The sequence below is a fragment of the Bombus huntii genome, chromosome 15 (genome assembly GCF_024542735.1).
Source record: "Bombus huntii isolate Logan2020A chromosome 15, iyBomHunt1.1, whole genome shotgun sequence".
NCBI lineage: Eukaryota > Metazoa > Arthropoda > Insecta > Hymenoptera > Apidae > Bombus > Bombus huntii.
The window spans coordinates 5782594-5795227 of record NC_066252.1 but is presented as its reverse complement, the minus strand read 5'-3'; the positions used below and the strand labels follow the sequence as shown (position 1 = coordinate 5795227).

General features: G+C 38.3%; 1 protein-coding gene across 7 annotated transcripts in view; it reads left to right on the top strand.

The window, feature by feature from the left end:
• The window catches only part of LOC126873902 (venom dipeptidyl peptidase 4-like), a 303798-nt gene that overhangs the window by 274777 nt on the left and 16387 nt on the right, over positions 1–12634 (top strand). For all 7 annotated transcript variants that reach the window (XM_050635247.1, XM_050635250.1, XM_050635249.1 and 4 more), the window contains 2 exons: positions 5083–5270; positions 7795–7989. In XM_050635247.1, coding sequence (XP_050491204.1) covers positions 5083–5270; positions 7795–7989 — 383 coding nt within the window. The remainder of the gene's footprint in view (positions 1–5082; positions 5271–7794; positions 7990–12634) is intronic.

Sequence of the window (12634 nt, the reverse complement as noted above, 5' to 3'; positions counted from 1 at the left end):
CCTGCTCCTCAACTTCTAATAGGTCAAACGGAAACTTTCAGTGCTTTCTCAAATTCCTTGCAGCCGTTGCAATTTCAATAAACAGTCTCGTTTCCCTTCTAAGTTTCGGCATTCGATTTGTGTTGCGTATCAAAGGTACGAGGGAAACCTGTAAAAAATGCGGCAGATGTTCGTCAATTACCTTTAGCCATATCAAATGTGTTACTATGCCGCGAATATCTACGCAAACGAATATTTTCATAAAGATCATCAAGGAATTGAAACCTAAACAGAAATCTGCTTTATCTATTAAATGTCATAGTGTGTACTCTGTTTTGGATGTTCTGTATGTGTTCGTAAAAGTTGGTATCGAACTCGAAAAGTGCATAGTGCTGGCCAAAATCAGCAAAAGGGTCCAAAAACCATTAGTTTGCAACTTACGAGATGCTTGGCGCATAAAACTATAATTTATAGCGTACAGCTTCGTTGAATGAGTTGATACAACGAATCGTAAACTTCTGCCAAGTGATAAAAGAGAACTGCCGGGCATCTTGCGACACGTGCGTGCATCTACGAGCAGACGCGTAGAAGTGTGCGCCGAAACGAACGAGGAACGTATCGAACAATACAGTGACAAAAACTTGTCGTAATTCCAAAATTAATAGTTTTCAGACACTTGCTTATTCAGATATTTTTGCTCGTTTTAACGACTACGCTCCTGAAGCTTGGCACCAACCGTAAACATCCTGTGGGTGCATTCTGTGCATTCTTACACCTTCGATTTAATAAAAAAAAAATTAACGGCCTATTTATCGCAAGGCGCGTACACTACAGCGAATTATTAAGTTTCCTGCGTTCTCAAGCGTCTTTCTGCCAACGATCCTCAAAAAAATGTATGTATTATAGCACTTTGTTAATCGGTAGGTAAGTTACACGAAACCGATACGTACCAACAGTGCCTAATTTCGTTATAATCCAAGAATTTCTTTCCCGCACATTTTTACCTTCGTGTTTCGTTGTAACCAGAAGATTCTATTCATAGGACTCGCGGCGCAATCGTACGGAGCAAAATCGACATGTAAAACATCGCGCTTCGATCTTGCTCGACCGTACACTTCTACATTCTATCGCTAAAATGAAAAATATTAAATGGAGATATAAAAAGTGGAGGACCGTACACTTAAATGTACAGATCGCAGCGTACACTTAAATCTACAATTTTGCGTGAGTTTCTCACACTCGAAGCTAAAGTTCGTTCAAGCGGAGAAACGATGAGAGGCGTCTTCGCGAGAGAAGCATCGATTATCCTCGAGCTGGTAATTGGATTATCGCTCCTGGGTAGGTGTCGAGGGATGGCGTTTGTCTCGATTGACAAAAACGAGCATGGAAAAAGATGAGAAAAAGAGAAGAGGAGGAGGAGGAGGAGGAGGAGGAGGAGGAAGAGGATTCGACTATTCGGCTTGTCGAGGCGGCACGATTACAGCCGATAATTGGCTTTCCTCGCGGACAAACGCTGTAGACTCTGGGAGAGACTAATTTCCTTTTCCTCGAAGGAGAACCCAGCCGGCGGAAAGTGTTCTTTCTGTTCTTGCCGTCCATTGGCGAACAATCATGGCGGACAGGGGAGGAAACACTTTGTTCGGTGACGTTGGATCGACAGGGATTCCACGAGCAGACGCGATAAGTAGCTGATAAGAATGAAATTTTTGACGGTGCTAGAGACCCGATAACGCGAACCGTGGTTTTTATGATACGCTAAACGATCGTGCGAATAAATCTAATGGTGGAAATTTAATGGCGTGAGAACGCTTCGTCGCTTATCAGAGCTTGATGATGAATAACTGAATATTTTTCGTTCTGAGTTATCATATTTTGGAGAGTCGCGAGAAGTGATTAGTCTAATGCTATTCTGCTTTCGAATGATTTATGGCGTGGGTACTTATGTCGGACCGCGTGTGTGATCAGCGAAAATCGCGCTCTTGTTCGAAGCTTATCTTTCGAGTAATAAATGATTTAATTTCACGGTAAGCAATGTCTAATTAGATGTGGAGGAAATAGAGAGGAACGGGCGAAAGTTAAGATAAATGGCCGCGCGGAGAGCGAAATTTACAGAAAGAGAAAGTGAGTGGTAGAAAAGATATATAGACTGCAGGGATGTGTGAAGAAAACACAGGAAAGGAGTGGACACTAGTGGAAATAAATTGAAGTCGATTGACTGATTTATTAGATTTCTAGAAACTTGAGTTTTAGGGCCATCGATCTTTTATCATCTCGACTGCTTAATTAAATACTCAGAATGGTAATTTATATTTAGTAATCTTATTCTATTTATCTTGATGGTCCCTCGTAGAGTTATTTTTCAATTAATAAAAAGTTTCTTATATTCGATGGAAACGTGCCAGTAACTATCCCTTTCGATTTTATGCCAAAGATATTTCCAGATTTTTAAGTATCGAAAGTCTTTGCGTTTGTTAAAACGAGAACAATATTGAAACATAAAAATCGAAGAGCTGCATAAAGGCGAGCAATTCAAAATGAGGAATTCAAATTTTAAATATTACAAGTTCTTACGTCCAAAGACGTCGGAGAAGCGCGAAAGCAACGAAACAGACGCAAATCGTGATCTCCTGTGTCGAATTTATCCCGCGATGTCCCATCGAGATTCGAATATCAAAGGCAAGAAAATGAGAGTGATTCTATCAACTAATACACCAAGGTGTTGGTCTGTTCGGGCGATTTATAAATTTTGAATCAATCGCGTGGAAACTCTGGAGAAGCGAGTCGGTAAGTCTATGAGCCGACTGGAAGATTAAACGAGCAGAATAATACATTAAATTCGGCGATGGTTCTCGCCTGACGTAAAGCGTATGTACGTGCTCGACGTTGATGCATGATGGCTTAAAAGTTGGGTCATCTGTTCATAAGATCGCAGGGCAAAGCCTTCGATTTTAAGTCGCCGCGATAAGGGTTGAACTTTGTTTTTCACATGAAATTTGTCTTCTATCCTTTTAACATGATATTTCTTCATTTGGAGGAAATATATGTAAAACGTCCAAATAATATTCATTATAGTAATACGTGTAATAATTCTCTATCCTAAATTTCATTTTTCTAATTATCTTAATAAAAATATGAATTCGCATAAACATTCGTAATTTATAAAAACGGAAAAAATGGAGAGTGTCAAGTCTGAGTATTTTTCAAAAAACCAAGATATATTTTTCAATATACATATAATGCCACCACGTTTAATTCCCCCATAAATGTTATATCAAAATAGAACGTGTTATTCCTCGTTCGATCCTACGTAATTTTCAACTGTTTCTTGCGATTTTGCGCAAAAGGTACGTCGTACGTACACCTCAATTTCTAGTAAAACCACCGTAAAATTTAGAAAATTTTTGTTCGGATTCGTACGACATAGCCAGCGATAAAAAGACAATCGCAAGAGCGTACGATCAAACGTTACGTTGAAAATTCTTTAGAACTGACATTGCTCGTTGTTCCCGTGGACCTTTATATTCCAAATTGAAATTGATTTGCCTCTTATTACGTTTTAATTTTATAATGAGATTCTTGTTAAAAGAAAATCCAATTAACAGATTAATTTACAAAGTGTAGTCTCGTATCGTTAAATCTCGAAAATTCACAGAACGTGAACGTACGAAACCACGAATAAGAGATAACATAAACTCTGCTGCTGTTTAGTATTCTTTCTTCTATTTCCACTGTCTCGCGAGATATATGTTCCTCGTTGAAATAATTCCTCGAGGGTTCGTAAAACGAAGAAGAGAAGGCTTAAAGAGAGAAAATTGGCGAAGCTGGCGGTGGAAAGCTAGTGGACTAACTACTTAGTAGATTCTATCAAGGACAGTAGATGGTAAATCGAAGCAGTATGTGTGTGTAAGAATCGACGTGTAGGCGAAAAGTTCAGGGAATAGGAATCGCCGTGGAAAATCCTCTGGCGGCAGAAGGTGGCGCCGTGTAGTAAAATAAGGGTAAATTAAGGGTCCAAGTTCGAAGAGGTCCTCTGAGAGGATGGCGAGACGCCTTTCGGTATCGATTGAAACTTAGACGCCACTGTTTTTCTACCAACCGTTCCCACCCGCTATTTGGATAAATATTGAACGACCGTGAACCGAGGATCTTCGATAGCTTCTAATACATAGAGCACTGAGCAAAAATCTTGGGCCATCTACCAAATGGTAATACTTTAGCTTTAGAGACGAGTAAAAAAATAAAACGAAAGCGAGGAGACAGAAAAATATTATTTGGCTAAAGATAATTATCACGTTTCGGCAGCAACGATTCTTATGCAAATGCCGTTGAATAATTTTTTGCCAGAGCTTACTCTGTTACAATTTTACTATTCAGGTTATTCAAAAAACTTTCTTTCTTCTCTTAACATGGTTTCAATGAGTCTACGCGTATTTCATAATTAGTATGACATTCTATTGAAATATTCCTATAAGAATTTATGTATTCGTGATATCAACAAAAATTATTACAAGCAAGATTTTTAGTTTCTTTGGTATTTGAACGTATTCAGAAAGAATATCCAGGATACATTCTTGGTACACGTTTTGCTAACAAAGATCTTAGAATGAAATAACGAAATGATCCTAAGAAAATTGCATATTGTCCTCGCCTACGGAAAGGGAGGATCAACAAGATATTAATATAATATTAAATCTATTTTGTACGCTAGTGCTTCGTAGTTTCCCCGCGTTCTCTTCATAATAAGCGTAATGAACTCTAAACATACATTTTCATCTGTACCGTTTCTCATGTACATCAAAATTCCCCAGTTTTAAACATGCATTTAAATTCAACTAGTGTAAAATTTAATATCAAAGAAATTCCTGAAACTAACGGGTGATACCATTTATGATATTTCAAACATAATAAATGTATTTGTACTGATAACAAAATTCTATGAAATACGGTAAACGTAATTACGAAAAACGTAAAAGTACGTAAAATACCACCTATAACACTAATATAATAAAAATGAAACTTAATCCACCTTGGAAAATTGACTTTCTCTACTTTATCTCTATGGGAACGATGTTTGTCACATTTCCATGCAATTCGCTCTTTCAGGATTCTTCGAAGTTGCTGGCATGGGAGGAGAACGAGGCGGTTTCCGAGATTATCGCGGAGAAATCGCAACCGGTGGTGCGCCGTTACAAGGTGCCGGTTCCCGGAGGATTTGAGGCCCGTGTCAGACTACTGATTCCACCAAATGCTGATTTGTCGGGCGCCACCAAATATCCCATGCTGATTTTCGTGTGAGTAATCTCATTTCTGCACACGGATAGACAGACACAGGGTAACCGGGTTCGTAAGACTAAAACCACGAATAAAATCAAGGAGTCCTAGAGGAAGGTAGTTAAGAAGTTACTATTTGAGTCATGCTACAAAAGGTTAAGAAAATATTACGACGCTTTTAGCACTTTTGGTACTTTCTAGCGGTCAAAATAAATGGAAATTGGTTTGTGTTTAATTTAGAGACGCTCGCCATAGGAGACTCCTACACCCATATCGTCTGTATTATGTAAAAGATTTTAAAGTTTCATTAGTACTGTAACGAGATACAACTGTTATAATTATATTGATTATATTTAAAAACAATCTAAAAATGTATGTATTAGAAGCTACGAGGTATTTATTGCAAACATACATATTCAATAAAAAATCTATATTAGAAGAGAATAGACATTTTAAACATATAACAAGTGTTAAATTAATAATGATAATGGATAATTAATTTTGGCGATCTCTACGAAATATATACTTGCGTTAAATATCTTGTAATTTCTACGAATACCCTTAGGTTGGTTTCAAACTTTACCAATATAATCTCGATAGTCGAGTCTCATAATAGTGTTAATGAAATTTCTAAACGTTTCGTATAACACGCACAATATATTCATAACGGTGTCTACAAGTATTCGAATTTCATTATTCTATAGAAAGTTCGTAATTGAATATTAAGATGTTAAAGCTTGAGTGACTGAAATAACCCTTCCTTACTATATATCTCTCTTCCCTTTCGTTCTGCTTTCTTTTTTTTTTTCTGTGTAAAAATAGAGAAAACGTTTAAAATCGAGCTTGATTTCCCTGGATGTTCCGTTCGCGCAGTTGTTCCTTTTTTTCCGCGTATGCAAATGCTGGAGGCCGCCATGAATACGCTTTAATGTCTTCGAAGCGGATCGGAATTATTCGTGCCGAATGGAGAAAAAGAAAGAAACGCGCGCGGAAAATACTCGGGTGGCGCGTTGGCCGCGTCACTAGCAGCGTGTCATTTATCAAAAATTTTTTGCCGCCATCTGCCCTATCAGTAGGTGTCGTGAAACGTTCGGGAATATCGTCGTGAAATTCATTCGACTCCGTGTAAACGCGCCTTCTGAATTTTGATGAATCCGCTCTGAGATTTAATTAGCGAGTCGAATATGAAAATCGAGGTCTCGCGTAAAACCGCCGCGTATTCTTTCCGTATGTCCCACTGATGAGTCGCATAAATCGATTAAACGAACCTTGTTCCCCTCGATTTTTCTTTGGTTCATAAGCACGCAATAATATCTTTGCCGTTAAGAAACGCAAAATGCATAAAAAGTAGACGTAAAAGTACAATATCTACAAATATTCAAAAATACAATATCCGCTGCAATATAATTTTTATTTCGAGTTATATTAATCGGGAGAGAATAGCAGAGTTAAATCCGAGATTTTTCTTGGTCGAACGTTTGCCGAGATATACGAGAGAAACGACGAAAAGAAAGAAAGAAAAACGAATAAAGTTGCGACGAATTGTTGGACAGGTTAATTGATAAATTTGATCGAGACCGAACTCGGCCAGACGTTAATTCGAGTTTCGAAAATTGGATTGTACGACGAAACTCGTTGCAAACGAATTAGACTGTGTATAAATAGAAACGCACGACTCGATTGAATGATTGAATTAAAGTGAATAATTGAATTAGATTTTCTTCGTCTATTCGGCTGAAATTGTTTGATAATTGTCTGACATTCGTGTGTGCGTGCTGCTATTGGAAATAGAAAATTTACAGTCTCCAGCAACCAAACGTCATAAATTCGATTATCCAACTCTGATTAAATTAAAGATAAAAAGGGAAAGGGCAAAAGCGAAACTACATAATTTCATTCGATCGTATTTTGACAAATATTATCCGCGCGATGTTATACGCTCGTAAATTCAATCAAAAGATCAAATGAAATTTATTGGAGATACCGAACCTCATTACATCGATATATTATATTATAGCAATTCATAATGGCGTTACACGATGTGACAATTTATTCATTTCTTATAAATACCACAGTATATCATTTAATTATCAATTAGTTAAATTGTTGATGCATATAATTTATATTTCTCATACTACTACTTCAGAATCTTTTCCATATTAATGGCAATATCATCTCTTCGATAATGTTTCGGTCTGATCAAAATTGCGTTATACTACTTCCTATAAGCTTTCTTCACGAATAAAACGTCATTAGCTTCGATAGTATTTAACTTGCATTTACGTAACGTGTTCGACGTTACAACTTTTCACAAATTTCCTCGAAAGTTACAAATATTTTTATTATTTTTTAAAACGGATGAACTTCGCAAAGCAAACTCATCGCGATAATTTGTATTGCAAATATCGTCGACTGTTCTACCAATTCTGAAACAAACTATACACCTCAGCCTGATCTGATCCAATCTCTTCGCAATGCTATAACCCCAGGAGCAATAATCATCCACCGGAGTATTTGAATTTATCAGGAATTTTCTTGCGACAGATACGGAGGTCCAGATTCGTATCAAGTCACAGAGAAGTTCAATGTCGATTGGGGCACGTACCTTGTAACGAACAAGAGTATCATCTATGCAACGATCGACGGCCGTGGTTCCGGTCTAATGGACAACGGCATGCTGTTCGCTGGATATCGAAACTTGGGAACCGTCGAGATCGCTGATCAAATCAACGTAACCAGGTGAGCACTGTCTAGATTCCTTCCATAAAAGAAGAAGCCTGGTTACTTTGCATGCTACACCGCCTGATACGGTCGAGTTTATTTCGCTCTTTCGTAAGGCATCTCAAGTGCTGATAGAATTGTAATTTCAACTCGAGGACCGAACCTAATTCGAGCCGATCTCCTCAACAGGAAGTTTCGATACTATAACGCGATTGTAATTCTGTTCTAACGAGAGTATCCTAAATCGATTTACTATAAATTCGTCGTCTCTGTATCTAAAAAGAATGTTTATTAAAAGTTTAGTAAAAGTTACGAAGAACCAAGGCTATTCGCGAAACGCGGGAGACATTTTTACTCTGGCCATGGTTGCTCGTGATCGGTTTTAGGCACCGTGTATATAAAGGGCTGGGATTAATCGGGTTGGCCGTTAGAAAAACCGTGTTTGCATCTTAAACGGGATAGTGCTTTAAATTTTAAATATGCCGGGTGTAATTTGCTTTTTTCATCAGGGAATATTGGCGGTGTCAGTGATTCGTGGTGGATGTGATGGTGAAAAATGCAAATGGATTTTAATGTCGTAGTTTCATCGTGTGCCGTTCGCAGCGGCTTTGATCGCGACGCCCCTAATTTCGTTGTTCTACGATCCATTCCCTGTCACGCTCGCACCCTCCCATTTTCTCTATTTACATGTAAAATGTCCCCGGGTGCAATTTATCGAGTACCGCTTCCGGTCGCTTTAAATGCAAAAAGACGCACTGCCCTTGTTATTCTATGCATTTTTAATGCTCGTACGTCAACAAAAGGGAGGCCGATTTATATTTCTGCGGGCTGGTTGGTTTTTTATGATTTCGAACGACTCTGCGAACCGATATTGCGGCCGACATCGAGATAAGTCAATTTATGACGTGCCCCCACCCTTCTCTGGCTCGTTTTCTTTTTTCCTTTCACTTTTCTCTCTCTCTCTCTCTCTCTCTCTCTCTCTCTCTCTCTCTCTCTGTCGATCGGTTGATTTATTCGATTGATAGAATGCGAATTTAACAGGTGCTGTACAAATTTAACGCCGTTTTATCAAACCAGCCAACCGCTGCGCGAATGTTACACTGCAGTCAGCTCTGTAAATCGAAGTCCTCGAAAGTATCGTCAGCGACGTAGCATGAATTATCCTATTTAAAAAATGATCCAAGTTACTCTACTTTTTGACGTTCTAAAGGGCCAGGATTTTGAAAATGAATTGAAAGAAAAATTTGTTAGTTGTCATTTCATATAAATTGTGCAACGTCGTGTAAAATTCTTGGTCTAATTAATAAATAAATGTATCTCATAAGAGAGGCAAATTAAGCGATAAGTTAATATAATCAAAAAGTTGAAATTTAGGTAGAAAATTACTCTACCTATTAAATATTGTGCATTATTATATATTTCATATATTTTTGCATATTACGTGCATTTTGAGTATTTTTATATCTCTGAAGTTCTTTTAAATTCATAAATATCCGTAACCTAGTCATTTTTTAGAAATAATTAAAGCGAAAACGAGTGGAGAATCCATTGTATTATTCTCGGTTAGTATAAAATGAATATTTATCGTAAATCCATTATCCGAGTCTTCTGTTATTTCATTAAATTTCCTATAAATGCGCAAGCAGTTTCGACTCGCAGTTTCAAGATAACCATCATAAATAAGCTAGAAGTTCTATTTGCACAGTACTGTATATTTATCTCCAAAGTTCTTCAAACTCGAAATTCGGAATGAATTAATTTCGAGTCGAACTGTACTAACACTGGTCGCTCGAAACTACAATAAAAACGAGCGAGATGGACAAAATTACACGTGAATTCGTGGGACAGTGATCACCAGCCGGCAGAGAGGGTTAGAATGGGGCGAAAAAGTTGCCAAGCATCGTCGCGGCGCGGAACTGAAACCGCGACGCGTGCAAAATTAACGACGCAGAAACGACAGCCTCGTTTTTCGTCTCGCCCCCGTTCCCCACATTCTCCAGCCTCGAAATTCAAATACTCCTATTTTTCTTTTGCGTCGCGCAACACATCCACGAGCTGCTGGCTACCATAGAACGAAGAAACGCGAAAAAGACGCGATTTTTCGAACAGCGCGAACAACAGAGTAAATGGTTGTGGGTTTCTTAGAATTCCCGGTGCAGCTAGCTAGCGAATCTAATTATAGGGGAACCGTTCCGTCGTCGTGCCAGACGCTGACTTATCGCCAGCCGACGCGGTAATCCGCTAATCCACCTAACAAACTAGCGCCACGACGAAACCTTACTACTCCAACGAATTCGAGTCGCCGCGATGAGTCTCCTTTCTTTCGTGATCAATTTGGAATTAGTTTGGCACAGGTCTGTGGATTGTTGCTGGAATAAAAATTTATTTTTATTATAAATATTTATAGAGAAGTGATTAATTAATACTGAAATAACTAAAGTGACTAAATTATAATTTTCAATCCTTATCCTTAATATTAGAGTCTTTTATTTCTGGGCATCACTTTCATTTCAACCAAGAAGAAACCTTGTACGATTGGAACGAGAATTCGACAATTCTCGTGTTTTCCTCACACTTGAGAGATTTTCTACGGATCGAAAGATACAATCCGATGGAAAACTGTCGCAAGAAACGCGACAGAGTTGAAGAGGTTGCCTAAACTTCGAAGAATACATCTTTCAACAACCAGCCAATGTTCTCTTCTCCCTGATATCTACAAAATTAAATCATGTACCCTAAACGATCTTCGTTTTCTCGATCCCATTAATCACCAAATGTATACCCCCTCCCCCAAGGAGCTTCCTCTAAAATTCGAGCAGAAGAAAACAAGAAATCGATCAGGGGTAGTAAAATCGATAGAAGCGACAGTTTATCGGTCAATTGCACGAGGAGGCGCTTATCTTCCGGCAGTTATTGATTCCGGTTCGGTTATCTTGAGGGAGGATCGCCGTCGAAACGGCGGACGGATGCACGCGGAGAACCGTGAGGTATATTTCGTGGGATGGTATTCAGCGTTCTATGGTCGAGCAGCGCTTCTGTTGGCCAACTTAGAAGCTGGTATCCACGTTGCAATGTTTTGCTGGCGCGTCGCAGCGCGTTCAGCCAGTAAAAAGCGAGTCGTGAAATTGGAAGCCAGCCAAGCGATTGCGGAATCGGCTAGCTCTCTTTAACCTTTGGCCTATTGCACGGGGTGTTGTCGAGCCTGCGTCCCTGTCACCATCCTCCAACCCTCTTTATTTCATTCTTTGTCCCTCTCGTTCCTCGATTCTTCCTTCTTTCGCGCCTAATTTTTTACCTCTCTTTCTTCTTGTCCTTCTTTTTTGCCCTTTTTATTTTCTTTCATTTTTCATTCGTTATTTTCTATTCCCCTTGCTCACTGTCTTTTTTTTCCAAGCATAACTCCACACCCACATCGTTCGCTTTTTTATCGACGTTTCTCTTCCTCCAGTGTCGCCCCTCTTTCAGTTTTGCTTCTTCCCTCCCTTTTCCTTTTTTCGTCTCTTTTTTCTTTCCTGCTCCTTCGGCCGATTCGCGATCCCTATCAATCTCTCTCTGTCTGTCGTTTGTTCTAGCGATGGGAATGACATCCTCACGATGGATTCCGACAGGAAATGGTTGATAGAATCGATAAATAAAAGAGCTTCTTCGGAGGGGTTATCTTCGATGAGACGAGAAAGTAGGGAGATTTGTTGTTACTAGATGGCGGATATTTATGGGGATTCGTATTTTTAGGGGCATTATTTATATAATGTAACGTTGGTAGAGAGTTGTTTGACGTATTCAATATTAAATTAGGTGTTCTAGTGTGGACAGGGATAATTAGTTAAGGCACTTACATAGGTTGAAAATTAACTAGTTTAGAAAATTCTAATTTTGTAGAATTTATCGTGCGAAAAAGAAGAATACTGGATTGGCTTTGAGAGCCGTAGTGACTTGGTTGAGTTGCTGAAACACCGTGTATATTCCAGAATATATTCTAGATTATTATCAACGTAGCAGCAAAAGACTAATACAAAGATCATCAGTACTTGTATACATACAACCAATTTGAAATTTTCTCTTCACCACTGTAATATTTTTATCGACGAAACAAATCTCTGCTTGAAAATTCTAATTTTGTCTTCGTGAAAATAGGAATTTGCATAAACATCTCTAGCCTGATTATTACATTTTCTGTAGAATATCAAATATTTCTCTGGCTACGTCTCCTGTTTTCATTATATTTTATTTCATATATATATACTCTATTCATCACAAAATATTTTTGCACCATAGTATTCCGTATAATATTTTTTTGAATGAACCAAATTTCTTCTATTTCCCGAATTACGTAGCTTCATAAAAATAGGAATTTCCACAAACATTCACGGTCTAATTATCACGTTCATTATAAAATACCCAGTATACCACCAACTATGTCGTCTCTTGTTTTCGTTACATTCTTGTAATTACGGAAAAATTCTAGCTAATCCCTAAAAAGGTACAATTAAATAATTCCTAAAAAATGTTACACGTTTATCCGCGAAAAAATGGGTCGAATAGAATTTCCAGAAGAACCACCAAATTAGTTTCATCAGTATCTAACCTGTGTCGTGGTTTCACGCGCCCCTATTCTTCCACCCTTGTCAGCTACTCTGGAACTCGTTTTCCCAGTGGTTTTTTC